Source organism: Candoia aspera, chromosome 1 (assembly GCF_035149785.1).
Source record: "Candoia aspera isolate rCanAsp1 chromosome 1, rCanAsp1.hap2, whole genome shotgun sequence".
Lineage (NCBI taxonomy): Eukaryota > Metazoa > Chordata > Lepidosauria > Squamata > Boidae > Candoia > Candoia aspera.
This window is the reverse complement of record NC_086153.1, coordinates 104,207,879-104,235,463: the sequence shown is the minus strand read 5'-3', so window position 1 is coordinate 104,235,463 and position 27,585 is coordinate 104,207,879. Positions and strand designations below refer to the sequence as shown.

The 27,585-nt window shown below is 36.5% G+C and overlaps 1 protein-coding gene across 2 annotated transcripts in view; it reads right to left on the bottom strand.

Annotated features, from left to right (window-relative positions):
• Window positions 1-27,585, bottom strand: part of CDK19 (cyclin dependent kinase 19) — a 103,440-nt gene that overhangs the window by 38,600 nt on the left and 37,255 nt on the right. For both annotated transcript variants that reach the window (XM_063311171.1, XM_063311163.1), the window contains 4 exons: window positions 23,678-23,788; window positions 15,383-15,523; window positions 5,263-5,320; window positions 1,707-1,838 (listed from right to left, as the gene is read on the bottom strand). In XM_063311171.1, coding sequence (XP_063167241.1) covers window positions 1,707-1,838; window positions 5,263-5,320; window positions 15,383-15,523; window positions 23,678-23,788 — 442 coding nt within the window. The remainder of the gene's footprint in view (window positions 1-1,706; window positions 1,839-5,262; window positions 5,321-15,382; window positions 15,524-23,677; window positions 23,789-27,585) is intronic.

Sequence of the window (27,585 nt, the reverse complement as noted above, 5' to 3'; positions counted from 1 at the left end):
GATCAGGGTAGTAATAAGGTTGATCAGCCAGGTATCTCCCTGGAGGTGTGCCTGTCACAGCCAGGTATTCAGCAACATATATAGAACTTCTAAGATTCAGGATAGAGGAAAATTACTTTTTAAAATCCATGTCTCATATTTAAGTCCAATACTCTACATGTATACAAAATCACATTTAAAATAATGGTACTTTGAAAAGGGCATAGACAGAGAGAAAAGAAGCATGACAGAATGGAGATGAGAAATTTTTTAAAAAATTGTCCAAATAAGAATTGCTAATATATCCAAGCACTAGGCAGTGTCTCCAAAGCATGTATGGTGACCTCATTAATATATTCATAGAAATAGAAGGACACAAAGGGAACTATGTTCAGAATTCTGCATTTTTACAACCCCAGTAAGAGTCCAACCTGTACTCATCAGTCAAGCTAATGCTGAGTGCTTTTGAATAATTTTTCATTTTTCAGGATGCCTTTTCATTTTGTTGTGCAAAATCCAACACAAAATCTTCCAGTTTCCCTGCTTGCTCTCACAGTTTAGATGTCTTTATATCATTCCCCAGCATCTTTTTTTAAATACAGTTTTCCCTCAGAGAATCATAGACTGTTCTTTCCCAGGGCAAACAATGTAACATAGAGTGCAGAAAAGGAATGAGAAATAGTAAGCCAAATAAATTAAATATATGAGATAGCTAACATCAAAGGAGGTCTTGATCTCTGAAGACAGTGATGTAATCAGTGTAGATAATGGCTCTGGAGGAGTATCAGGCAGTTCAGTCAAATCAAATAAAACTGATAGATAAAAAATAAAAGATGTGTACTAAGTGGCCATTAGAGGAGCATGACTTTTTAAGACTGCATCAGCATAGTATATTCTTCAACTCTTCAACTTTGGTCTAGTGGTTAAGGTGCTGGGCTAGAAACCAGGAGTCTGTGAGTTCTAGTCCCACCTTAGGCATGAAAGCCGGCTGGGTGACCTTGGGCCAGTCACTCTCTCTCAGCCCAATTCACCTCACAGGGTTGTTGTTGTGGGGAAAATAGGAGGAGGAAGGAGTATTAGATATGTTCGCCACCTTGAGTTATTTATAAAATTAATAAAGGCGGGATAAAAATTACATAAATAATAAAACAAAACAAAACAAAACAAACTCCTGGAGGTACTATCCTCAGGTTTTAAAATTATCAGCAAAGCAAAATCTTCAGCCAGGTATCATCCAAATATGTCAGGACTGCAACCCAAGAATTTCCAAGCTGCATGGGCTCATGCTGGCTGGAGAATCTGGAAATTGCAGTCCATATACATTTGGACAACCCAGATTAGTGAAGGTAGGCAGAGGAAATGATTTGATGAGAACAAATTTGCTCTTTTTCCTGCAGATACGAAGGTTTTTAGACAGAGATGACCTAAAGCACAGAATCTCTTGCACCAAGAGACCAGAAAAGGAAATGGCAGTTGGATATTTTTAGAATAAAAAGCAATTAAGTCTGACAGAAACACATTCAAAATATTTGTGAAACATCCTCAAATAATGGTGCATGTAATTTGGGCATGCTCTAATTTGTATGTATTGACAGACCCATATTTTATTTCTGAAATGGACTAGACATGTAAAGTGTTGAACTACTTAAGAGCTTGATAACCCTCACATTTATTTTGCACAAATATCTGATAATTGAGCTATTTTTTAAAAAAATCAAAACACTTACCAATCGCCTTTGTGTAGTGCCGTGCCCCAAGTAACAATTCTGGAGCTCTGTACCAAAATGTCACCACAACTGGATCCAGGTCTGCCAGCGGCTTAAGAGGAGAATTGAATAGTCTTGCAAAACCCATATCAGCTGCAAAATAATCAGTATCTGTATTACACCAAACAAAACTTTTCTAAACTAAATTCTACTATACTGCTATTCCTGGTATTATCAATGTCTCATTTACCTCACTGTGTGCAAAGGTAGGCCATGTACACAAGCTTATATTGCTGCCCCATCCAGAACTTTCTCATAGGCCCTATTTGAGGTTATTACTTAGCTAATTTGGCCCTTGGGGGGGGGCTTAATAAATGAAGGCTACTCCCCGCTCCAATGTATTTGTGTGTACTAATACACTAGCATTGCTGGCAATCCTGAACAAATTACCAAAAAATTTAAATCGTAAATACATTCTGTGTTAGGAGCTACAAACATTCACTATTGCCACCCCTTAACATCATAAACCGAGTATGAGTGCTTTTAAACAAATCTGTTGACCTGAATTATCATCAGTGAAGACAGTACCATTATTTGCCATAGGTAAAGGTAAAGGTTTCCCTTGACATTAAGTCTAGTCATGTCCGACTCTAGGGGGCGGTGCTCATCTCCGTTTCAAAGCCGAAGAGCCGGTGTTTGTCCGTAGACACTTCCGTGGTCATGTGGCCGGCATGACTACACGGAACGCCATTACCTGCCTGCCAAAGCGGTACCTATTAATCTACTCACATTTGCATGTTTTCGAACAGCTAGGTTGGCAGGAGCTGGGACTAGCAACGGGAGCTTACCCCGTCACGCGGATTCGAACCACCGACCTTCTGATCAGCAAGCTCAGCAGCTCAGCAGTTTAACCCACAGCGCCACCGCGTCCCTATTATTTACCATATTATATCAAATATGCCCTAACTTAGGCCAGAAGAAATGTACTATGTGACTATTAGAAATGTAAGTGATTCATGGAAGCCTGAACACATCATTATTATTAAAAAAAATTGATCTTCTTTTTCAGATTAATAGACCTGATATAAAACTTACTATAGTCAAAGATTTTAATATCTAGCATAAAGTACATATAGTGCTGTTATGAAACACTTCAGATTCAGTTCCAAAAAGATGCTTCATTGTCTTTAGTTAAATTTGTCCTAAGACAGCAGTACTCTGAACCCATTCTTACTGGCATTACATAGATCATACCTGGGGCATATTTAGGAAATAATACTATAAAGATGCTATAGGAATCCTTATAACAGGAAAAAGAATGACCAAGTACTACATTTTTCTTATGAGAGTTCTTTGTCAAAATGAAAGGACAAGTTGAGGGTGGGGGGAACCCAGAAACAACAAACTGATTTAAAGGAAATTGTGCCTATCTCCCATTGTTACCCTGAGACTTTTAGTCATTGTTTTTGAACAATTAATTCCCTAGAATTAAAATTGATTATGAAATAAGTGAGGAACTATGAAACTTGTGGTAGAAATATGCATTTTTTTCTTTTGTTCCATTATTTAAAATAGCAAATTTAGATCCCTGTTAACCTGAGCTAGACTACAAAGCTTTTTTACCTTCTGCCTAATTACCATATACTTAGACCAGTAAAACAATGATATATCAAATCTTTCTGATGGTCATGTTAGGTGAGACTGATGAATTCTATAAATTGGCTACAAGATTTAGGAAGGCTGATCTGGAGCTTTATAGATAAGAACCAGTATCCTGAATTGATCTGAGCAACACACTGGAAACCAATTTAATTACAATAAGAGTAGTCTTATACAATTTAATAAGCATATGCCAGAAAAAGTCCAGCTTCCCTATTTTACACTAAATGAATTTTCTGAACAATTTACTAACACAGCTTTGAATAAAGCAATGTAAATGAGAGGCAATTAAGGCAAGGACTGCTGTAACCACATGTTAACTGTAATTTATGGTTTACACCTTGGTTTGCATGGGTTTCTGACTTCAAAATAGCAACAGTTGGTGAGAAGGACTTTGAAGGACACATGCATTTATGTTCTACAGTAAACACACATACATTGTATCTCAACATAGGTACCACATGGATCTCATTATGGAATATAGCAGATTATTACAATGAGATTTATCCCACAGCACCACGTGGTAACTAGTGACTGGCTTTGCACAACAATATTATTGTCTAGTGGGTTTTGACTGGTGAATGAGTTTTGCAAGAAAAAAAAAGGGTCAATGGCACAAAACATTTTATTGGGAATTTTTGAAGTAGGAAAATCTTTTTTTGCCATTGAAACCTTCAGTTAAAGCAGGGTAAGTATAAAGTGTAAGTATAAAGAATGAAACTGGTAAAGCAGGAACTGGTGGAATCCTAGGCCAGAGCGAACCACTATGTCAGTACTGCTCCGTAATCTCAAAACCATGAAGAGAATGGCCAAATTTCCACTGACTCAAAAAAATATGGGGAAAAGGCCTAGAATTTAAATCCCAAAACAAAGACACATAAATAGGCTTGAATTTCTGTGTACTGCAACAGGAATATCTTCTGTGTGAATATGCATTAAAACTAGATAATAAAACTAACCTAGTCATGTAATGTCTATGAATTTTCACAATAAGCAAGTTCATGAATATGCAGTTCCATATCTGCAGAATGATGATCTATTGCTGTGTCTGGAGTGAAGCTTCATGATAACTAATAACTAATCTCAAGTAAACAGCTTGTAAAATTCTGCTTTAAACTGCTCTGTAGTAAATAGGTAAATAAAAAATTTTGAGATCTGGCAATTTTTGGTACTGATCCACAGAAAAAATAAATTTTACCCACAGACTTAAGAGCTTCAAGCTTTTAAACATTCAGTCAGTCATAGATGAAGAAGAAATATACCTAGTTTTAATTGTTCATTTTCAGTGGCCCCAAGAACCAGAGAAACTGGTAACACCAGTCTTTAATATGCAGTGTTATTACTGCTACAGCAGACATCTACTCCTATTCATATCCTTAAAACTGGTTCATAGAGCAATTACTTTAAACAATTTCCTGCTATTAATATACACAGAAGCTTCTCATCTGGATTTCACTCATGGCACAAACAGTTTCCATTAGATATTTCTGGGGCTTCTGGAGGTAGTCTGGAAATTTTAGAGGTAATAACAACCTACTCTAGCAACTTACTATATATTTTATAATCACTGAATAATTCTAAATGTTTCTCCTTGCACCCACTGAATTATACCAGTGCAGCACATTCTTTTTATGGTACTGTCTCTCATTAAATGAAATACAAGTTACTACTGATTTCCGGGGAACATGAGACTTTCTCCTCTATTATTTGGCACCTCACCCACTGCTAACCACATTCACCTGAATTGTGGAGGCTCCTGGATGGATACAGCAAAACCATTTTCCACTCTCATGCTCTCCTATGGGCTTTCCTTTGGATCCAACTATTTATAGCATCTGTAAGTCAGTCTGCTCTAGATGCCTTGCTTTGGATTTCTATTAATTTTCTATAAAAATTTATAAATGCATGTAAAACTTACCTATCTTGACTCTTCCTCTTTCAGGACCTTCTCCCATTACTAGAATATTTGCTGGTTTCTGTGGTAAAAAAGTAAAATATCTATATATCTCATACACCACACATTAATTTAATGCTACAATTGTATATATTAAAGGTTTATAATGCACAGGTCATTATCAATTTCATTCCTTGAAATATTATTTAAAATTGGATATGATCAATGTATATTTCTGTTCAAGATCTATTTAAAATTATTGTTTTATTTTATATGAAACAGTTTCAAACAACCATATTATTAAACATTGATATCGCTTAAATGGAAATAAATGTTTTAAGAGGGAAAACACAGTTTTACAAATATTTCATGTTATCTACAATAAATCTATGCAACTAATAAACCTGACTCCAATATCACCATCTATTGAAACTGTTATCTCTATTTTATCTCTTCACACATACACATTTTGGCCTCTCAGTCTCCAACTTATCTGACAAAGGTTGTATTGAAATGGAAAAATGGTATCCTAGGAGAGCTTGGAAATGCTCAAATATCTCTCTAGTCTCATGAATTCAGGACAGCACATTGCTACTCTTTGACTGACAATTATGTGATCTGCAAACAGTGTTTCTCTGTCCAGAAAAGTACAGTCAGCCATTTTTTTCCTTTAACTGGAAGAAGTTGATTTATTTTTATTTTCATGGCCTGTAGCTGATTTTGGATGTCCTAAAACTAATTTTAATCACTTTCTTTGAATATAATGTGCATATTTTTCTTTATGTGGAAGATTCCCTGTCAATCTCCATTTTGTCCACGATTCTCATTTTTTTCCAATAAAGACTCCAACCATGATGTGTCTTGCATCTAAACCAGTATTTTTCAACTTTAGCTACTTTAAGATATGTGGACTTCAACTCCCAGAATTCCTCAGCCAACATGCTGAGAGTTGAAGTCCACACAGTGGCTTACTCTGCCACTGAGGAATGCTGTTTCTCCTTTCCCAGGCAGGTTTTCCATTATATTGGATTATGTAATCTCTCCCTTTTTCATCCCCACTCCAACTCCAATCTCTCTTTGACCAGCTTCTTTTTGATTCATGTTGTAATTTGCTTTTTATTTCATCATCTAGAAACCCCTTTTCCTGCAAAGTGTCTGCTCCCATCTCCGTTTCTCCCTCTCAGACACCTTCCAAAAGCACTCCACTACATAAATCAAAGTTCCTAATGTTTCTCAGGCTCTACTTAATATTTATGAAATATTCCAGTCTTGGGGCCACCAATACAACCTTTACTTTGAACAGAGTAAGGGACACAAAGGGGAGCAAGAGATAGGAAGAACTGAGCTCTTCATTGTTTATCTACCAGGTTTATATGCTGCTCCAATTAAAAAGTGACACTGAGAGGCTCCCATACTTCATTCAGTAACCAAATTAAAAATACCAAACAATAACACCAACAAAACAACAATAACAGTCAAAGGAAAAAAAGCACCAGGAAAACCACTTGATTCACAAATATTTCCCTACAGGAAGGAACCATACCATCTTTCGAGTTTCATGGGCTTGCTGAAACAGCCAAATCTTAATGGCTTCATTGAATCCCCAATGTGTAGGGGACCATCAAATCTCTAGAAGCACAGTAATGAGAAAAGGGGGGGCAGTGACAGAAAATGCCTGTCTCTAAATTCCCTGTAGATGAATACCCTGTACAAGGATACAACCCTGAAGGGCTTATACCCCAAACAAGGAAAATGGGCTGATCAACTGGTATGACAAAACTGTTAGAAAAAACCTGTATCTTTTGAGACCACACTTCTAAAATACTAACATCTACATGAGTGTTCTCAAAAGATACATACATATGTTTTTGCATATGCTAAGGTGAACAAGAAGGAATCAGATCCACTGTGACTTCTAATACTGTCTGCTCTGATGATAATCAACTCAGTGAAAACTTCTGTTGGGAAAAAAAGAAAAGAAAATGCTCAAGTCTGGGAGGAGTGCAATTCATCTGATTCTGATTCTGAAGATTTAAACTCATTCAAAATAAAGAGATATTCCCTTACGAGGGTCATAACTAAAATCAGGGCATATTCAGTTTTGCAGGAGAGACCTCTATTTCTGCCCTCCTAAATGTATTTTGGAGAGCAGATTTGAGGGCATGTGGGTTTAATAGGGAGTGAAGGAATTTATTTTGCTAGCAGTAAACATTCTGCTGGCTGATGGATCTGGCTGGTTTTCACCCCTACTTAAAAGAAAATGCTGGCCCTAGAGTAGGCCATGTTAGTTGCTATAGAAACAAAGTTTTGGAATTTCATGTTTAAATTATCAGGAATAAAAATTGAACAAAGAGATCTCAGTTGAGACTAAAACAGGGTTTGATTATCTAGTAAAAGAATGAACAAGATCAATAATAACATGGAACCATCTGCTGTGGAAAAAATATACATTCTGTAATTTAAAACAAATTCCTCAGAGTTGTAAACATTTAATTGATTATGTTATCATTCCTCAGATCAGTGGACATAAGACAATGTATAGATCTCAGAGAGAGAGAGAGAAAGTGCTAAGGCAATTTTGACATGCTCTTGAATAAAACTCTAACATCAAACAGAAATCAATCCATATGAACGCTGCAACTGTTTGCATCAACTCAGTGTGATCAATTCTTTTAGTATGGAGAAGGTCAGAAAGGAGCCAGCAAAAACAAACAGAAGTAAAACTGTCTGCAGTTTTCAATGAGAGGAACACACACGATTAAATGATAAGAGAAACAATGGACAACAGAATGCTAGCATTTAGTAGCTCTTACTGTTCCCAAGCTTATCTAGAATATAATTCTTTTGAAATTTGACATTCCCATGAGAAAAAAATTCTCTTTAGGATAGTGCTGTTGTCCATGCATGTTTAAAAAAAATTATTCACATCCAAGTATTGTACTGTACTGCAGTACAATGCATATATACATACAATACATACAATATACACAATACAACACACAATACATACAATACATATATCGTACTGTATTGCAGTATAATACATACAATATTATATTATGAGACTATATTGCAAGGATTTGTTATCATACATGAAAACACTTGGGTGACAACTTAACTCTGAAAAATATAAACATTGCTGGGATTCTTGCATAACAGAAAACTGAAATTTGGAAACACCTACTTCTTTTCTACTAGAAACATGTGAAAATTGAGAATTTTACACAATAACAAAGCTAGTCATGCAGTGAGAAATAAGCTCTTAACCAGCAACCAAAGAGGCTCAGCCTCTGCTAAATGGAAAATCTAATAACAACAAAGGCTTTAAACACTCAATAGTTTGCACCAGAAGTAATAGAGATCCTTGCAAACCTCATACCTAGTGACATAATCTTGGCCTAAACCATAACCCTTGTGGGGGGGGACTTCTTTGCATCTTGGCTGTTTTTGAAAACCGCTAACCTGATAAAATGAGCATGGCAAAAAGCAGAATGGGGAAAAATAAAAGTTAGACTCAGCCAGCAGCACTACAGTCCTGATCTAATTATTTGGGAATGATCCTTGTAAAAGAGATGTATAAAAATAGAATGTCTAAATGTGCAATTTGAAGGTTAAGTCTGGCACTTAAGAGGCTTGAAATGTGAAAACCCTATTTTATAATGTGTGCTGATTCTGTCCATGTGGTATTTTGTCAGGTTTATCTAAATAAGAGTTGTTGTTTATTTGTTTAGTCGCTTCCGACTCTTTGTGACTTCATGGATCAGCCCACGCCAGAGCTGTAGTACTTAGAAAAATTAACTTCTTTCAACTATGTCCAAAGTCTGAGAAGGCATGAAAATATTTTCTTACATACAATAACTTGAAATGTATGTGACATATATGATTTGACCATCTGATTGAGCTTGATGGCTTTAAATTAACTGAAGTAGGATTTGGGAGTGGGGGGAGAGGAGGAAGGAAAAGGGCAAGAATGTGACCTCATTATTTATAGGGGCTAGCATGTAGAATTTCTGCCTTTTAGTTTCTGCCTGGGTGGAGCTGGGAAAATCTCAAAGGAAACTTCTTTTGTAACTTCAAGTGGTAAGCCAGAGATAAATCATTATTCTTTTTCTCCAAACAATAATATATGGCAATTGTTCTATGAAAAACAAGAAGTGTTAAGAAATTAAGGCTTTCACTGGCAGTTGTAAATTTCAGAACGTCTTTTAATATTGTAACACTAGTACCACTATACTCTAGTAAAAATAGCAGGATTTATTCACTATCTGTCCATGCTGTTCTGAACAGAAAATCATTAGAAGACACAGTCAGCAACATTGTGTCAGAGCAGAATTCTAAAAATGCTCTTAGAAATGTCCCTTGAAGGACATATTTTATCCAGAAGGTATAAACAATGTTCACAAAATGATTGCAAATGGAATCTTGACATGGTAGGAAGGATAAGCCAAGAGATTAGCACCGTTTTTGCTGTCCTACTGTTTAACTGTGATATGATGTTTTGCCATTGGATTGAGAAGGCCAGGAAAACAGCTCTGCACTATCAATTTAGTTGGAATGCTCATGAGAAAGCAAACTAAAAATTAGTCTCATAGAGCTACACTCACCGAACACTTACTTTAAATAAAAGTTTCTGATAATGTTGCTATCCAAAGCTCTAACAAAAGCTGTCATGAGATTTCACTTCAGAAATAATACAGTCATGTGCTTATGAAGGGAAGAACCTTAAAGTACAATTGCATAGTCCTTTCACTTATCACTTGTCTCAGATTCAATTTCAGCTCAGAAATGTGTGGAACAATGGGAAGAGATGAAGCTGAAAGCTAGGTCCAAAGAACAACTCAGAGCAGAAGGAGAATCCAGGGGACAGTACCAAAGAGAATACCAAAAGGAAGTGCAGAACTGTCAGCAAAGGTTACAGGAAGACTGTGTTGCTCAGACAGGACTGAACAAGAATAGCAAGCCATGTACTGCATTCTTCTCTGAGGGGATTTAATGTCTAGACTGAGTGGGCAAAGTCAGCCTAGGACTTTGACTTCAAGCAGCTCCTGACTTCAGTTCTCTTGTCATCCCAGAGTGCTATTTACCATTCTGCTCTAAAACCTAGACATTAAGTACTATAAGTAGATGCCCTTCAGAAAACCATGGCCTACAACCTCAGGACTATATTTTCAAATGTTTTTGGTGTCACTATGTGCCACAACCAGAAGTCCTTCCTCCATGATATTAACTTATAGCTATGATATCAGGTAAGCTAACCACCATTCAAAAAACGCTTACCACAATTCATCTATGCTCCTAACGAATGAACTGCCTACTGCATACATTCCATCTCCATCCACCTTCAGAAAGATATGTTCCACTGAGATAATAGATGGATCTCCTGAAAGATATGGTTTTTGTAAGGGACTGTCTAACATGCTATCCTCCTGTGCTATGATCCTTATTTCCGTAACAGCCTCTCTAAAGGGGCAAAAGAACATTTACATTAAATAGATAAAAGCTACTTAAAAGGAAAAAAATCAAATTCATATGTACTGAATAGACATAGGGGAACAGTTCATAATTCTTTCACTGGAACTATCACACAGCTACTACAATCAATTGCACATAACTCACATTAAAACCTAAGTTACTATTTCCCATAGAGAGCAATGACTGTGGATTTGAAGATGCTTTTTTGAGAAATGATTGAGTACTTCTTACTGTAAGCTACAAATCATACAAATATCTTCTCTATAACTGGAGCAATTTTAGCATTAAGAACTAGCACTAGAGTCACAGGAGCTGGAAGTGGCCATGCAAGCCACCAGCTCAAGCTCTTGTTCAGTGCAGGAACCTAAATTAAATCATCCTTGAAAAACTGATTGATCCTACTCCCTACTGTATGCATGCTTCCTTAGTGAGCTGTTCTACTTTCTATCCTCTATATTTTTCCTTTTTTGTTTTCAAATCTCTGCTAAGCCTTTTTGCAGCCACACAGTTTTGTGCTACACTTCAGATGTTTCCCCACTGGAACTGTCTGCAGTTACGTTTGTGTGACTCCTTTTCTAGGAACTTGCACCAATCTTGAGCAACGTTTCTCATGGGCCTTACCTACCACTTATCGTTCTGAGTTTATTAACAGCTGATTGGGTTTTTTGGGAGTGGAAGTCCAAGATACAGGTTCAGCTACACTTACATTTAGTTTCCCTTAAAATAAAAAACTCCAGCAATTATATGAATGCTTTGCTCCAATCTTGTCACTTTTACTTCCACAACTAAGTATTCTTCATTGTGGAGTCCTTGGTGCTCTCTGAGCTTGGTTGTTTGCTTGCAGACGTTTCATTGCCTGACTAGCCATGAAGATGTTGCCTAGTCAGGCAGCAAACAACCAAGCTCAGAGAGCACCAAGGACTCCATAGTTCAACCCTGAACTACCGATATTCTCTTCTGTCAGTATTCTTGATTGGTTATATCATGTCAAGGAGCGCTTGTCTTCCTGTGTCACCCTCCACCTCTGAAGAAAAAGGTTGTCAGCAAGATAAGTCAGGAATTTCCTGGAAGGGTCATGCTTGGCAGTTTGTCTCTCAAAAACATCAGAGTAATTAATGCCTCTTTGAAAGATCTGCAGTTTGCATTTATAAGACATTATCAATATCTTCTGTTTGGGTGGGTGATAGTAGACAGCAAAACTGTACTGTTTTAATTCATTCCTCTTTCTACTGCATCACCCAATTACTTCACTTCTGTTCCTTCTGAACAAATTTTACCTTACCAGGCCTTCGTTATATTTATTACATCATATTTGCCTTCTTTACTAAGCTCCTCTTGTTTATATCCCAAACTCTCTGCATTAGTGTATCAACAATAAAAGCCATAAACTTTATGAGACAATGTTCTTTCTGATTTTTCACTGAGTGATTTACTAACCCCATTACAGCAACATAATCACATTTCTCTATGTTCACAAATCTTTGTCTTGTCCTAACTTCAGAGTTTTCACGTGCAACTCCTCCTGATCAAGCTTGCCATGCCTTGGCCAAAGGTATTTTTACCAGACCTTTACCAGATCATATCATGCCAGCTGTCGTAGATACCTCAAATGATGGTCCTGGAAAACAAATCTCTCCCACCTTCACCACTTGTATTGCCATTGATTTGCACTATTCTTTTGCTTTCTAAACCTCTTCCATGGGCTTGACAGATGAAGGAGAATGCTACTTGTGCTCCCAGAGACTTAAGCTTCCTCCTTGGTTCTTCTTGCAGTCTCAATTGCCTGTACATATATTAGCATTAAAATCTGACAGATCTGGGAAGTTCTGTTATATGCCTGATACCTGCCTCTGGCAGCAGCACATTTCACAATTTATTAGGTCCAGTCAACACACTTCTGTTTTAGTTCTTCCTAGTAATGAGTCATCATTTACCAAAACAAGAAGGCTCTTTTGACTTCTTGAAGGGTTTAATCACATCTCCTCTGTCCTTTAGGATTCCACCATCGTCTCTCCTAATTCTAGTCCCTCTTTTTGTTTCTCTGAAGGCTCTGAACCAATTTATCCTACCAGGGCCTGAAAATTGTTTCTGCATTCCAACGGTCCAAAATGTTTTCTGTGCCTCTTGCTTCAATTATTTAAGCTTGCTTATTTGTTTCTCTTCCTTAAAGCAACTAAAGTTGCTCTTTTCTATCAATCCCTGTTGTAGCATTGTTCTTGATCTGAAAAATATTCTCTCTCTCTTATGAACTGAAATATGGCCATTTCAGCCTTACAAGGTAGACCAGATCAGGAAACCAACTCCACAGGAAGATTAGAGTTATACTTTATTGAGAAAGAGTATAGTAGCAGAATCTTGCAAGCCTCATTGGGCTTCACCTCTCTTTCCTTTTATACTCCAATGTATCAGGGAGGAGTCTGCCTGACTCTCATCCAAATACAATCTTGTTTCCCAGGACTAAAGGAATGTTTTGGCCTCAAGGTCATCTCCTTGACAGTCTACAGGACATTTGCTTTCCAATAGTGTGAGTTTTTCTTCAAGGACTGCTAAAATCTTGCCAGGTTGTTCTCAAGCAGGAACACAAACATGCCACAAACACTGCAGGTCACAACTAAAAATTCCTGTCTGTTTCTTAAAGCACTACTAGTCATTGCTTATATTTCCTCAAGTTTTCTTCACTGGTTTTAAAGTTAGTTAAATACAGGCTCTTGAATTAGAGGGAACATCTGTTAGGGACTACTTCCTACTGAACTCAGAGACGAACTCCCATTTGCCTACCCCATGGACTTGCTCTACCACTACTATAATATTCCTAGACAGCAGTGCAACTGTTTCAGGGTATACTATTGGGTATCATTTACCATCGGATTGAGAAGGCAGCTCACAAACACAAACCCATGTAATAATGTTTATTACAATGTTATTCAAATAGTCTTTTAAAAAGCAGAAAATTCAAGAAAAGCCTCACTTCTTTTAAATATTAAAATTAAATATTAAATAGCCCCTTTTCTCCTTGCTGTCTTTTTCTGTTTTGGGTGGAATTACATTTGTTTCTAAACCCGAAACACTCTAACTCTGTCAACCCTTCAAGGTAGGTCAGGTCAGGAAACAGACTCTACAGGAACTACTGAAATTCTACTTTATCAATATAGGATATAATAGCAAAATCTTGAAAGCTGCCAGAGTTTCCCTCTGACCTCTCTTAAGCCATGCAGAATCAAAGCAGGGTTATTTTAAGGCTCTTTTTAGACATGTTTACAATAATATCAAGGGATTATTTAATCTGGTGACAGAATTATGTCACCAATAGTTTGTTCCCAAGAAATTATGTGAAAAGTTGAGAAAATTCCAACAAAATAGTAGCTGGAGTCTTTACAATGGTACAAAAATACAAATACCATAAAACATTTTAATGATATCTTCCAGTGTAAAATTTAACAGACTCTTTATAATGCCTATCTGTAATAAAACTGACCTATAGCAAATACCATAGGTTAAAAAAACCCTGTGATATTGTTAAATTTAATTTTGCCGTTGACATTTCTAACAGCTATTTGCCAGATTTACTGACAGCAAGACAATCTTTTACTCCAGATATGGAGGCTGCTGAAAACAAAGACTGGCAGGGCATTGAAATGGTTTTCACTGCTGAAAAGTATGGATGCCTTTGAAGATTAGACCTTTTCTGAAATCCCTAAACAGGACTTCTCTCTCTTTTCTTTCTTTCCTGCTAATTATTTCTTTTCCTCACCTCATCTCTAGTTTTGTCCTTCCTATCCCTTCCCATTACATCTATTTTCTCCCTCACCCCATTCCATCCTGTTTTCTTCTTTTTTGCTGTTGCTGCTCAGAATTTCTGTGTATTGATGTATTTCTGCAGGGGAGAAACCAGTGCATATGAGAGAAAATAGTTGATATATGGGAATAGGGGATCAATTAATAGGGGATATATGGGAATAGGGGATCAGTTAGTTTTATAAATGAAGTATTTAATTTTACAGAGACTTTTAAAAGTTGTTTTTGTTGTATAATTTGTTGTTGTTGTTGTTCTGCTCTGCTGTTTTGGAGTGTGGCTTCTGGCCAATAACTGCCTGCCTGCCTGCCTGCCTGCCTGCCTGCCTGCCTGCCTGCCTGCCTATCAACTGCTTACAGATACTGGAAGAAGAAAATCTCTAGGATTGGTTTCTGCTGAAGTTGACAAGCCTAGGGTGACAAGCTTGGAGCTCCACAGGATTTCTCTCTATATATTCTGTATTCTCTTCCTTTTGAAATGAGCAGCTTTAAATTCAGGGTGATCTCGCTTTTGGGTAAATATGGTAAAAATTTCAGGAAGAAGTGTAGTAATCCATGAGATTAATATTTTGCATTTTTATCTACTTTTCATGAAATACAAATATAACTGTCTATTTGTAGGCAGTTAAAGTGAGAGCCAGTTTGGTGTAGTGGTTAAAGGCCCCAGGCTAGAAACCAGGAGACCAGGAGTTCTAGTCCCACCTTAGGCACAAAACCAGCTGGGTGACCTTGGGCCACTCACACTCTCTCAGCCCTAGGAGGGAGGCAAGGGCAAACCACTTCTGAAAAACCTGCAAGGAAAACTGCAGGGATTTGTCCAGGCAGTCTCCAAGAATAGAACACGATTGAACAGATTAAAAAAAAAAGTCATGGCACTTACTAAGTCTCTGTGAAGCACCCAGTTTGCATGGAGATAGTGGATTCCATCAAGAATCTGATAAAGTAGTGATTTGACCATAGATCTTGGCAGCTGCATGGGTTTTTTGTTTGCTTTTGAGGCACGGTGAAACTTGATAATATGCTGAAACAAAAAAGAACACAAACATGAAAGCATCTTGTAAAAAAAGAAAATAATTGCGAAGATAAAAGCCTTTTAATTTTGAAATCAAAAATTGGAATTATGAACTTTTAATATCCAATATTAAAGAAAATATAATAGTGAAACATCATGTTGTTTCCTCAGCTTTAAACATACATGGATTGAAACAGATTTTTTTCTAAAGAGTTGCTCCTCACTGATGTTTTCATGAAATTGTCTTATAGTTATAAAACCATTTTATGATAATTACCCCCCCCCCCGTTTTTAGACTAAAGACTTGAAATCTCTGAAGGATTTTATGGACCGCATCTGAAGCAAATTACAGAAATATTACAAATTTGCATTACTTGGTTTTGCTTACCTTATAGATTGATGGTAAAGCAATACAGATTTGGAATTCTTTGAATATTTATCAGTAATTAGAATAAGAAAAGAAGTTGACACTAAAGCAAAATGAAAACAGGAGCAATGAAGGCCATGGGAACAAACAGGGCCATAAAAAATAATAATCATTAAATTTTCCTTTGGCTCAGTCTTCCCAAGCTTGTGTCCTCTAGGCATGTTAGATGACAAGTTCCAGGATTCCCATTCAGTGTGGCCTGAGAGTTTGGAAGGCTTTTCTAGACTTTTGACTGATCTTGCATTCAAAATCCATTTTTAACACAGGGTACCCTTTTCAGGGCAGTAATAGGTTCTCCAGGGTATGAAACAGTAAAGCATACTTTATTCTGGTTATTTGGAAAAAAAATGTTGGCAGCACATCAACGCTAACAGAAAATTCGAATTTAATGTGATCCACAGATTATAATAGATTAAACCAGAACAACTTTTCCAGTGCAAAACCTCAACTAAGAAACATTGGATAACAAAGTACAGACTGTTCAATCTTTTGTAAACTTATCTTTCCTTCATTTCTGAGCTCTAGTGCATAAATACCTGGAGTATTCTGCAAAATGAAGTTTTCAAATTTGAAACAAACCCAGGAAGACCTTCTTGGTCCTGTTCTTCATTCTGTCTCCAGCATAAAATTCTCCTTCCTTGGACATTTTTCAAGTAAATTTAGATTTACATCTGCACATATGCTAACAGTTTTACAACTTAATCAGTTACCAATGGAAATCAGGTAAGATTCTACAAACCTATTTCAAATTCCAATTAAAACAATTAGATGGTTCCAATAGAAGAGAATATGTGTAGCTCAGGGCTGAACTGTGGAGTCCTTGGTGCTCTCTGAGGTTGGTTGGTTGTTTGCTTGCAGACTTTTAATTACTCGACTATGTAACATCATCAGTGCTGGTGAGTGTGGGGTTTGCTCCCTGAATTATATACAGTAGCTTGCCCTGCCAGTTGTGGTGGGGGTGTGGTTTTCTCAGAGTCGTCATACACAAGATGGGCGGCAAAGAAATCAAACAAACAAACAAACAAATAAATAAATAAATAAATGTTCCTTGATTAGGGTATTTTTTCCTGATTGATTGATTGCCTGGTGTTAATCTCTGTTTATCTGGGTGATGGCTGCTGGAGAGGATGTCTTCTGGTCTTTTTGTTTCCTTCTTAGCTCAACAGTGGTAGATGAAAAGCAGTGGACACATACTGCCATGCTTCTATGGATGCCCCAAAATACACAAGCCCATCCTGCTATGCTAGGGAATTCCTGGAAGCTTGGCATTCAGACAAATCAGCCATCAATAGACACATAGAAATAAACCATATTTATGCACCATTCAAAAGAGACAATAAAGCAGCTAAGAAGAAAACAAAGAAACCTAAACACAGCCTCTCCAGCAGCCATTACCCAGATAAGCAGGGATTAACACAGGCAAACAATCAAGCAGGAAACAATACCCTAATCAAGGAACTATCAAAGAGTAAACCACACCCCCACCAAAACTGGCAGGGCAAGCTACTGTATATAAACAGGAGCAAACCCCATACGCACTAGCACTGATGATATTACCTAGTTTGGTAATGAAATGTCTGCAAGCAAACAACCAAGCTCAGAGAGCACCAAGGACTCCACAATTAGATGATTACTATTCATGACAAATGTAATGCAAAACCTTATTAAAACTGCCAGGGAAAGGGGTGGGAAAATTTATACCAAAGGATAAATGAGAAATGGGAAGAAAAATGCCAATTTGAGGCTAATTTGCAAACAATGGTTAGCAGAAAGCCAGAATTACATTTACATTAGATCTCAGTAAACCTAACTAGGGGGAAAGTATGGCTTTCATACACCCCTGAGAGTTGAAATACTGAATATCATCTCCTCACTAGTGAAGAGGCACAAGCTATCTACAATATGAAGAGTCTTTAGAGAAAAGGAATCCAAAGGACTCTACCCTATAATTTCCATGCCAGGAATGTTGAAAAGTAAAATTATTTCAATAATTGTTTACCACATAAGTTGCTAACACAATATATAAAGAGTCCCTCTTTTGGGGGAGAAGGGTGGTAGCAAAATTTGAATAATAAACAAACAAACAATACCCCCCCCCCATGGTTTAGTAATGAACTAAAGCTGAAAGACAAATATTTTATGTCTTGTTAACAGACCAAAAAAAAGAAAAAAACCCTGCAGCGCTACCAATGGCAACTGTTCTTGCTTACTTTTTTCTCCATTTAAGTTGGTATGTAACCATAATATAAGTAGAAAAAGTCAATGTGTAACAACATCCTTTCAATGAACAAATATTTAGCTAGCAAAAAAATTCCATAAAATATTATTGATTTAGATATCAAGAAATGGAGAGAAATGCTTTTCCCTAACACAAATGTTACAGAATTGATACATGTTACAAATGGTATAACATCAATTATCAAACATGAAGACTGCTATGTTTTTACTTGACATCTTTACCCACCAAATATCCCTCTGCTGTTTTGTCATTAGACTTGCTCCCAATCTGAGAGGCACAATGGTGGGAGGCAATCAGTCCAAAGATTTTGCAACATCATAACTTTCTTTTCAGTTCCAAATTTGGAAGGAAAACTGAGGACTGCTGAATTGATATATGAAAGATACAAAGATGCTTTGACTGACTTCTCAATACCAACCAATTAAGTTCCCAGCACTCATATAGGAAAGGGAAGTACGCCTGGTCTAAACACCCTGATTTCTAGCTTTGATTAAAAATAATGTCATGCCCAACAAATGTGTCATCTTATGAGTCAATGTTCTAAATCTGTCCACTCTCCTAGCATTTTCTTTCCATTCTTCTCAAATACCATACTTCCTGTGACTCCTCAACCAAACTTTCACTTGAGATAGGAGAGCTCTTGCCACACCCAACCTGTCCTGTGTACCTTTGCTGGTTCCACACCTTGAGTACATGCCTGCTCCTCTCATTCTCTCTTCCCACCTTGGAATGGCTGGCTCTGAGCATGCTCTTGTCAACTAGCTACAGGGCCCACAATGATTTGCTCTGAGGACACATTTAGACTGAGACATTTGGGTTGGGAAGAGATTGGGAGAAATTTGTCTCAGTAGTTGGGCAAATGAGTGGGCTGAGCTTGTGTTTGTCTGTAAGTGGAACAATAAATGGGTGGGCCCTGAATAAGCGCTTTTCTCAGCCCTGAGACATTTGCATCAAAAACAGCTATTTCAATCTTCTAAATGGCAGGGCTATCCCTCTCAGTCCTTTTATAACTCAACTTATGAGGATAAATGCAAGGAGAATATTTTAAGTATCAGGATTATGTTATGTTATAGCCATTATTAATAAAAGAAGATATTTGGCTTACCACTTCTATTATCTGTTCTACACATTAAATGTTGATTTGCCTAGCATCCAGCTGCACTATCTGACCACTACAGAAAAGCCTGAAAATTCAAAAGATTAAGTCATGATTCTAAGATTACTATAGGATTACTGCAGCTACAATTTTATAACTTTAAATTTCATGGCTATCATCCCATATTCCTTGTATTCACTCTATATTATACATTTCATATTATATAATTATATAATTATATAAACAAACTCACAAATGTGGGAGAGATTTACCCTAAAATCCAGGTAGAAATATTTTAAATAAATACATAAAAATATGGCTTTGTGGATTTATTGTGTAGGATCAAGATCATTCTGTGTTCGAATAGTAGCCTTTAGTTCATATCCTCTATAAACTCCATAGCCCTCTGTGTATCACATACAGTTCAACATCTGCCCAACAGCACTCAGAATCAGTTTTGGAACCTCTCTCACACTGATGGTGTATTATAAAACTCAATTCTATTTTAAGATCTTTCAATAATTTTTGAAATGCAATTTGAAAAGGAAAATGTTAAAAAAGAACAAATGTTCATTATGTTAAATTCTTACTGAGCTTTGTATTTTTATTTAACCCAATGGCAAAAATTTCTGGAGAATGATAAATATCAATCAATATTAATTACCACAAAGGGAAATTATCTTTTGATACAGAAATTGGTCCTGCAAAGCCAATTGGAATGATTAGGTTCACCTTGACAATAAATTAGTTAACCTTTTAATCTGTATAAGAAGAAAAATATGAAATGAGAAATTATGCCTGGTCCAAGGAGAATCAATGATTTCTGATAACTTATTCAGGATTTAAATTTGGGTCTCCCCCCAATCTTTACTGGCTATACCATGCTGGCTCTCAGTACCAAGTCTAAAAAAAAATAACCATTCTATATTATCATCTTCTCTGTCCTATGAAGTTTAAATGCTACAAATAATTTTAGAATGAAGCATATAAACTGGTAGAACACAGAGAATGTCAATGGTGTTAAAAGAAATATGTTCCTAAACATGTGGATTTCAACACTGGTTTTTGAAGGAGGAGAGCTTTACATACGTTGACTGGGAGGCTGTTCCAAGTGTAAGAGGCAGCATGGAAAGAGACAAAGTTGGGAGTGAGCAAAAAAGACAGTGGGGAAATATGGAGTGAATCTTAGGATAATTGAGAGGGGGAGCTATTCAGTCCAAGAGGGATATAATTTGGGCCATCCCCAATTGCCAGAAATACCACATTAAACATTTTTCAATTCTGTATAGTAAGAAAAAAATTGCATGGGTTCAAAATCAGGCAGCTAACTCCAGAACATTTTCTTTATATTTCATTTCACTTAAAGTTCTTCACTAGCCCCAAATTATCAGTTTTCTTGAATACCCTGCTCACAGAGGTACTTGATTACTCAATGTTGAATGAGCACAACTGCTTTCTACACTATACTGAAAGAGAGGGAGGGAGAGAGAGAGAAATCTATTTGAAGGGTAATAATGTGGCTGATTTCTAGGTGTGTAAAGATTATTGTTACTGTGCAAAAACAAAAGAACAAGAAAAGTTGCACTAGAGAAAGTGAAGGGTTGTGGAATGGCCAATTTATATTTACTCCATTGTATGAGAGTCACTCAATATAGAACATTCCAAGAATTAAATAGACAAGGTCAATCATGTGGTTACTTCCCAGCCAAGTGGGAGAAAAATATTTGAGTGGGAAGGAACAACAGCATGTGTGCTACCCATCTGGTTTGTGTTGTATAACAGCTAAAATTACAAGGATCATACCATGGGGAAGTGGCTCTCTGAACAATGAAAGTAAATGTGAAGTGGTCATTAATCTAACAATTGAACAAGAATATATATAACTTTTTAATGAGCTGCATGCTTTATTTCAAGAACACTAGAAAGTGTAGAAAAAAAACATTCACAGTACAAACACATGCAAATATTGGTAGCATTTGTATGAAATGATACAGCCTAGGAATTTGTGAAAATGATGTGTTGCAGTTATAGAGACATCAGAAACTAGAGAGCACATTAGGAAGAATGTACACTTTGCATTATGACTGTATGACAATCAACAAGAAAGAGTGACCCTATAAAGCTATTGTCATACGGTTCTCTTTCAAACAAAGCATGCAGTATTCAAGTGGCAAGAACTGCAAACTGGACTATTAAACATGCTTCCTCTTCTAGCAGCAATACATTCTTCTGTGGTTGCTTTTAAAAGCAAACAACTGAAAGACAGAGATAAAGTTCTATGCATATCAAATGAAGCTATTCATAATGCAAGTATGGCACTTTTGAGCTATGAAGTGTACATTCACTCTTGGTGTAATTAACTTTGATGGAGAAAACTTCCAAAGTGAGTGGGTGCAAGTTAGTATAACTGTGAGAACAAGACTCTCCAATTAAATTATATGGTGCATGCAGTCGCATGAAATCTCATGACTTTATATTATTTTGATCCAAGTTTCTTTTTAGCTGGAACAGTGTATACACATATTTTTCTTGACAGTAAACTATTACTCATGGGTTTCATAATGAATTTTCATCATACAGTTTAAGCAATACAGTAATTTGTCTCTGGCAAATCTAACTTTCATATTAATTTAATATTCATTTACTATGGCTTGAACTGATCAGGCAAAAAGAGAAGAGGAATATTTTCCTATGAAACCTATCACAACATGCTGCAAAAAGCAAATATTTCATTTCATATTAAATGTAACATTTCAAAAACATTACACTAATTGCGCAGATAAAATTCTAGCTTATGGTCAAAATCTGAATGAGTTCTTTTTTTATATTGATCTTCAAGCCCATCCTTATATCTGCCAGCCATACAGTGCAGAGCTTTCAAAACCCAGAAATTCTAAAGCACTTCATGAGGTCAAACTGGAAGACAAATGCCTAACATTCTGTTTCTTCATAAAAGCAGCCATTGGGCTTCTCAAACAGGATTGCAGACCAGAGTAGGAGGCAATCTGCCCACTGCCCCGTTTCTGATCTCAGTTTCTCCCTCAGCTGGAATTTGCCCCACTGAGGAAAAATACAGGAATAATGAATCACAGATATCTGGCATGGGAATATTTTAAATAGAAGGAAAATTAAGTATTTATTGTTATCAAAAATATTTTAATACTGTTTCTTATGGCAAAAGGTCCTGAAATAGTTTACAAGTCCAGTAAAACTGATTACAAACAAACCACTGAAAAACAAATTTCAGTGGCTGGGAGGAGTTGGTGCCTGGGAAAGGCCAACACACCAAAAGTTTAATTTTTATAAGACACCTAAGGCATATGCATATTGGAATCTGGAATATGTACAACAGTTCAAATGAAGAAAACTAGAGGAGGAATTATCAAAAGTATATTTCTTTGTGGAAGAACTGTGAGCTCCATTTAGTTCTGATAGTTAAAACAAATTCCTGATATCAGAGTAATTAAAATCTGAATTTATGAATGTATTTTTCCCCAGACCAAAAAAAAAAAAAAAAAAATCTCAGGGTTCTAGTAAAAACCAAAGTTATTACTTAGTATAGCTCTGCCCAGCCTTGTTCTAGATCCTTACAGTGTTCTGGTCTCTGAACATGATTATAATGTTACCTTTCATTAATTATGCTCTCCTTGATAATTGTGGAGACCTACAAGCTCGATGATATAATAATATCATTGGCCTACAACTCTTACCAACTGAACTTTGGAAGGAAATGCCACTTAATTTCCAAAAGAGTTTGGTTTTTTTTAATGATATTGATCTTTGGGCAGGAGAACAGAAAACACATAGGTAGTTAGCCTTTTTTCACTTTTAAACCCTTTGGGAAAATGGAAATTGAGAACAGTTCTGGTATCACATTACTGTAAATTGTGGATAGTTACGTAGTCCCAAACTGGCATTATGGCCCCCTCCAAAATGCCTCTACCTGTTTTTCCCTGTTTTTTTTGTAGCCAAACACAGCTTTAAGGTAGTGTAAGGGTTTCAGTATGTGAATTCCAAATCACATCATACACACAGCACACAACAGGCCTCTAAATATTTTAATTGCTTAAATAAATGCAGAGCAATCTCAACTTCTCAGAAAAGGCTAGAGGGAGAGTTTTTCAGTTTACACAATTTTTTACAAAATCCTGGAAACCTTTCTGCATCTTAAAATCAAAGACTATCTGACTGTATCTCATAATGAAACTTTTTCATACAACTTATGAAGACAGATATGTGGGTTTCATCCTGGTTCTATATCCCTAAGATGCTTTGTGTAGCTATTTAGATTAAGATAGCATGTGAGAATGGGCAAAGGTTTTTAATTCATTCTGACTGCACAGTTATTTCTTTAAAATATAACACATAAATATAGTCAAAACAAGAAACTTCTGAACTTACCCACAAATCATGTTCAGCATAATCAAACAGCAGCCACACCTTTCTATCACTATGAGAAAGGAAAACCTTCTGTAATGCAATCACATTAGGGTGCTTCAGTTCTCGCAAAAGCTGCAAGTGAAGAGACAAATAACATTAATCTTTCTATTCAGTAACAATAAACAAAGAAAAAAAAGTTTTAACTTGTGAAAGAGACATTGCCAAAAAAAATCACTCTTTCTAATTCCAGCAACACTGGAATAATCTGTGCACAAAGGGGAAAGAAGTGAGAAAGCTTGTTTTTTCCATTTAGTAGAAAAGGATATTAAAAGAAAGTCCATTTCTGACTTGAATGCAACTTTTGCTCCCTCTGAAAGGAACATCCAGACCAGTTTTATTCAGGGAATGCTCCCTTTGATGAAAGGGAAGCAAACAATTTTGGCTTATCTTTCCCTTTTCATATACCTCTTATGGCCCCAAAAAATCTAATCTCAAGGCTTAGGGGAAGCAACAGAACAGGGAAGGGTAACAGCTGGAAAAATGTGAGAATTGATGCTTGTTCCCAACCAGCAGTGTCCTTAGTTTATCAAAATAATTCCATGGAAGAATTTAATATTAAATAGAAAAACATTGAGAGCCAGTTTGTTGTAGTGGTTAAGTCACCAGATAGAAGCCTGGAGACTGTGAGTTTTAGTTCTGCCTTAGGCATGAAGCCAGCTGGGTGACCTTGGGCCAGTCACTTTCTCCCAGCCCTAGGAAGAAGGCAATGGCAAACCACTTCCGAAAAACCTTGCCAAGAAAACTGCAGGGACTTGTCCAGGCAGTCTCTGAGAATCAGACACGATTGAATGGATTAAAAAAAAAAAAGATCATCAACATACAGGAATCCATCAAAATTTACATACATTACCAATAGGAATAAGAGAAATATATACTCTTTCCTGCTCTTGTTCTCCCATTCTTATTTCCTGGTGGGTATACTTTATCTTTCCAAATGTATGTTCACTAATATAGGGTTAAAAAACTCTTACTCATCACTTGGTCATTTTCACAGATAGTCATGAAAAACTGTACTGCTTTAACATTAAGGTATATCTAATTCCTAAAATATCCTGTATCAAAATATACTGCTTGGGGCAGCAAGCTACACGGTACTCAATGTTGTGATGGGATTCAAGTTGCTAGGGAAAGAGACGGGGTAGTCTTTTCACTAGCTTCCAGTTTAGACTGAATTATATGATTTGGCCTTCTTGAGTATCCTATGGATAGAAACATGATATAGTGGTTAAAGCCTCAGCCTTGGATTGAAGAGACCCAAGTTCAAGTCCACCCTCTGTCATGGAACTTCACTGGTTACTTTGAGCCAGTTACTTTCTTTCAGCCTAAGCTATTTCAGAGGGTTGTTGTGGGGATAAAATCTAACAGATAAAATAGATGCATAAACTGAATAATGGTAGTAATAATTATTTCAGAACACTGCAACATGAAAGGTCCCAGAAGTATTCACATATAGCTGGAATACCACCTATTCTGCATACTGTAGGAGGGTAGCAAACATACAAATCATGAATTTCTATTTCAACAAAGGCAAGTAACCTACAAACTATGATCACTCCCCTTTCTGCCTGTCATGGGTCTCCAAATCATACAGCCTTTCCCATAACAAAGGTACAGTGAATAGACACTAGATGCTATAAGTTAGCATTTTTCTTCAATGACTAATATGAACTGCAAAATACATGTACAAATTATCATAATTAAGCTTCTTAGTAACAAATCACATATCCAAGCAGAAACATTGGAGTTGACACACTGTTTTCCCCTTTTCAGCCTAGGACAGAAGAGCTTTTTAAAAAAAAAATTAAAACCTCTTCTTTAACACACATGTTTTCATTTTAAAAACTGTGTTTGTTCCATATTAAACAAAAACAAGGAATATTTGCTGCCTGCATCTCAGATTACCCTGCCATCAAGTTTTGATGTGATTTTGGTATCCATCCTGGTTCTAGAGAATACACCCACAGAAAGGCACAGGATCACCAGCATATTTTATCACTATCCTCCTGATTCGCTCTGAATGTCCCTTTAGGAATTGTCAATACTAACTAGCACATGTGATCAGAAGCGCCCTTCATTTTCCCTTCTGGAAGGATGCCATTACCCCAAAATCTGATTAGTACTCCCATGATGAGCAAGGCTCCAATAAACAACAAAGGAAGCCACCACTCACATGCATCAGCCTTCCCCACTCTGATGTCTTCCTTATATGTTGCGACTGCACTGTCCAAATTCCCAAACAGGCTATACAACTGTCTTGATCCACCTGCACATTTCCTAATGTACCAGAGCAATGTTGCTATAACTGTTACGTTTCCAGTCTTATCAAAAAAGCCCCTATATACCATTTTTTACTGTTCTGCCTATAAAACTAAGTTACAAGGCTGCACATCTTTGCTAGAACTGGAGATTAGTAAATATCCAGCTCTATCTAAAATACTTCAAGAATGCATAATGTAGAGATGGGTAAACTGCCTCTTGATAAAAAATATCACTTGGTCAAATTGCCTCTTAATCAAAAACATCCACTAACCAAAGTTCTTCATTTATATCTGTACTTGGGACAATTTAGTTAATGATTTAGCAAAGATCATAATACTTGATCTTGGCTTATTTGAACTAACAATGGTTTAAACACAGCAACTCCAATTCAGATACAAGGATTTAAAAGGGAAATTAGACACTTCTAAACTTTTTTGGCAACAACAAAGAAAAGGGGGGAAGAATGAATAATTCATAAAGCCTTGTAATATCACACTAAATCATAGTTTTTTAAACACACAATAGCTATTAGACAGTGTTTGAGAAACCTTGGTACTTGTTTCAGGTTTTCTTGAAAATGGTATACAGGAAAATCCCAGAGTTGAATTAATTCATAGGAATAACAATTACAAATAAAATTATAATTAAAACGTCAATACTGTACTGTAACCAAGCTCAACCAAAGATTTCAGTTTCTTTAGTGATCCAAAGTAACTTATGTCATAATTCAATATCTTTGGTAGGAAAGCCCAACGATTATTTATTTATTTATAAATCATATTTATATGGCTGCCCATCTCACAGAACATGACTCTGGGAGGCGTACAATAAAACCATAAAATAACAATATTGAAACAAAATGCCATTAAAAACATTGTTATTATTAAAAAAGGCTAAGCGAGAGCGTTAGAACAGTGGAGCCGCCTATGGAGATCACCGTTCCCTTGAGACCCCCAGGCCTGTTGACACAACCAAGTTTTGAGGGATTTCCAGAAGGATGGAAAGGAAGGGGACAGTCTCACCTCAGGGGGGATGATGTTCCACAGAGCGGGCGCCACAGCAGAAAAGGCCCATCTCCTGGGTCCTGCCAAATGTAACTCCTTAGTAGACAGGACCTGCAGCAAAACTCTTCTTCTGGATCTGATGGGATGGGCAGATGTAATGGGAAGAGGCGGTCCCTCAAATAACCCACTACTGTTATCTTCAACTACACGGAAGCTTACAACAGACATGGTTTTTGCTTTCTCTCAGCAAAGCTGATTTTCTTCTACATATCCCATATAGTCACTATTTTTAATAAATGGTTGGTATCATACTTTTACATTACCAAAGTTAATGAAGAAAATCATTATTGTTGGATGATAAAAAGTGAGGTTTATACCTTGCAATTATTACCTAGTAAATCTTTCATTCCTGAAGCTACATTATGATTTAATTTGTATTTCTTCTTTTCCATATATACTTTTTTTACTATGGTGAATCTGTCTAGGTTTCTTAACTGAAATTTGGAACATTTTTTACATGTGCAACTTCCAAAATTCATTCTGATATCTTATTTTTCAAGAAATATCCTGTGCTGCTTTATATTTTGTACTTTCTTCCCTGCAGCA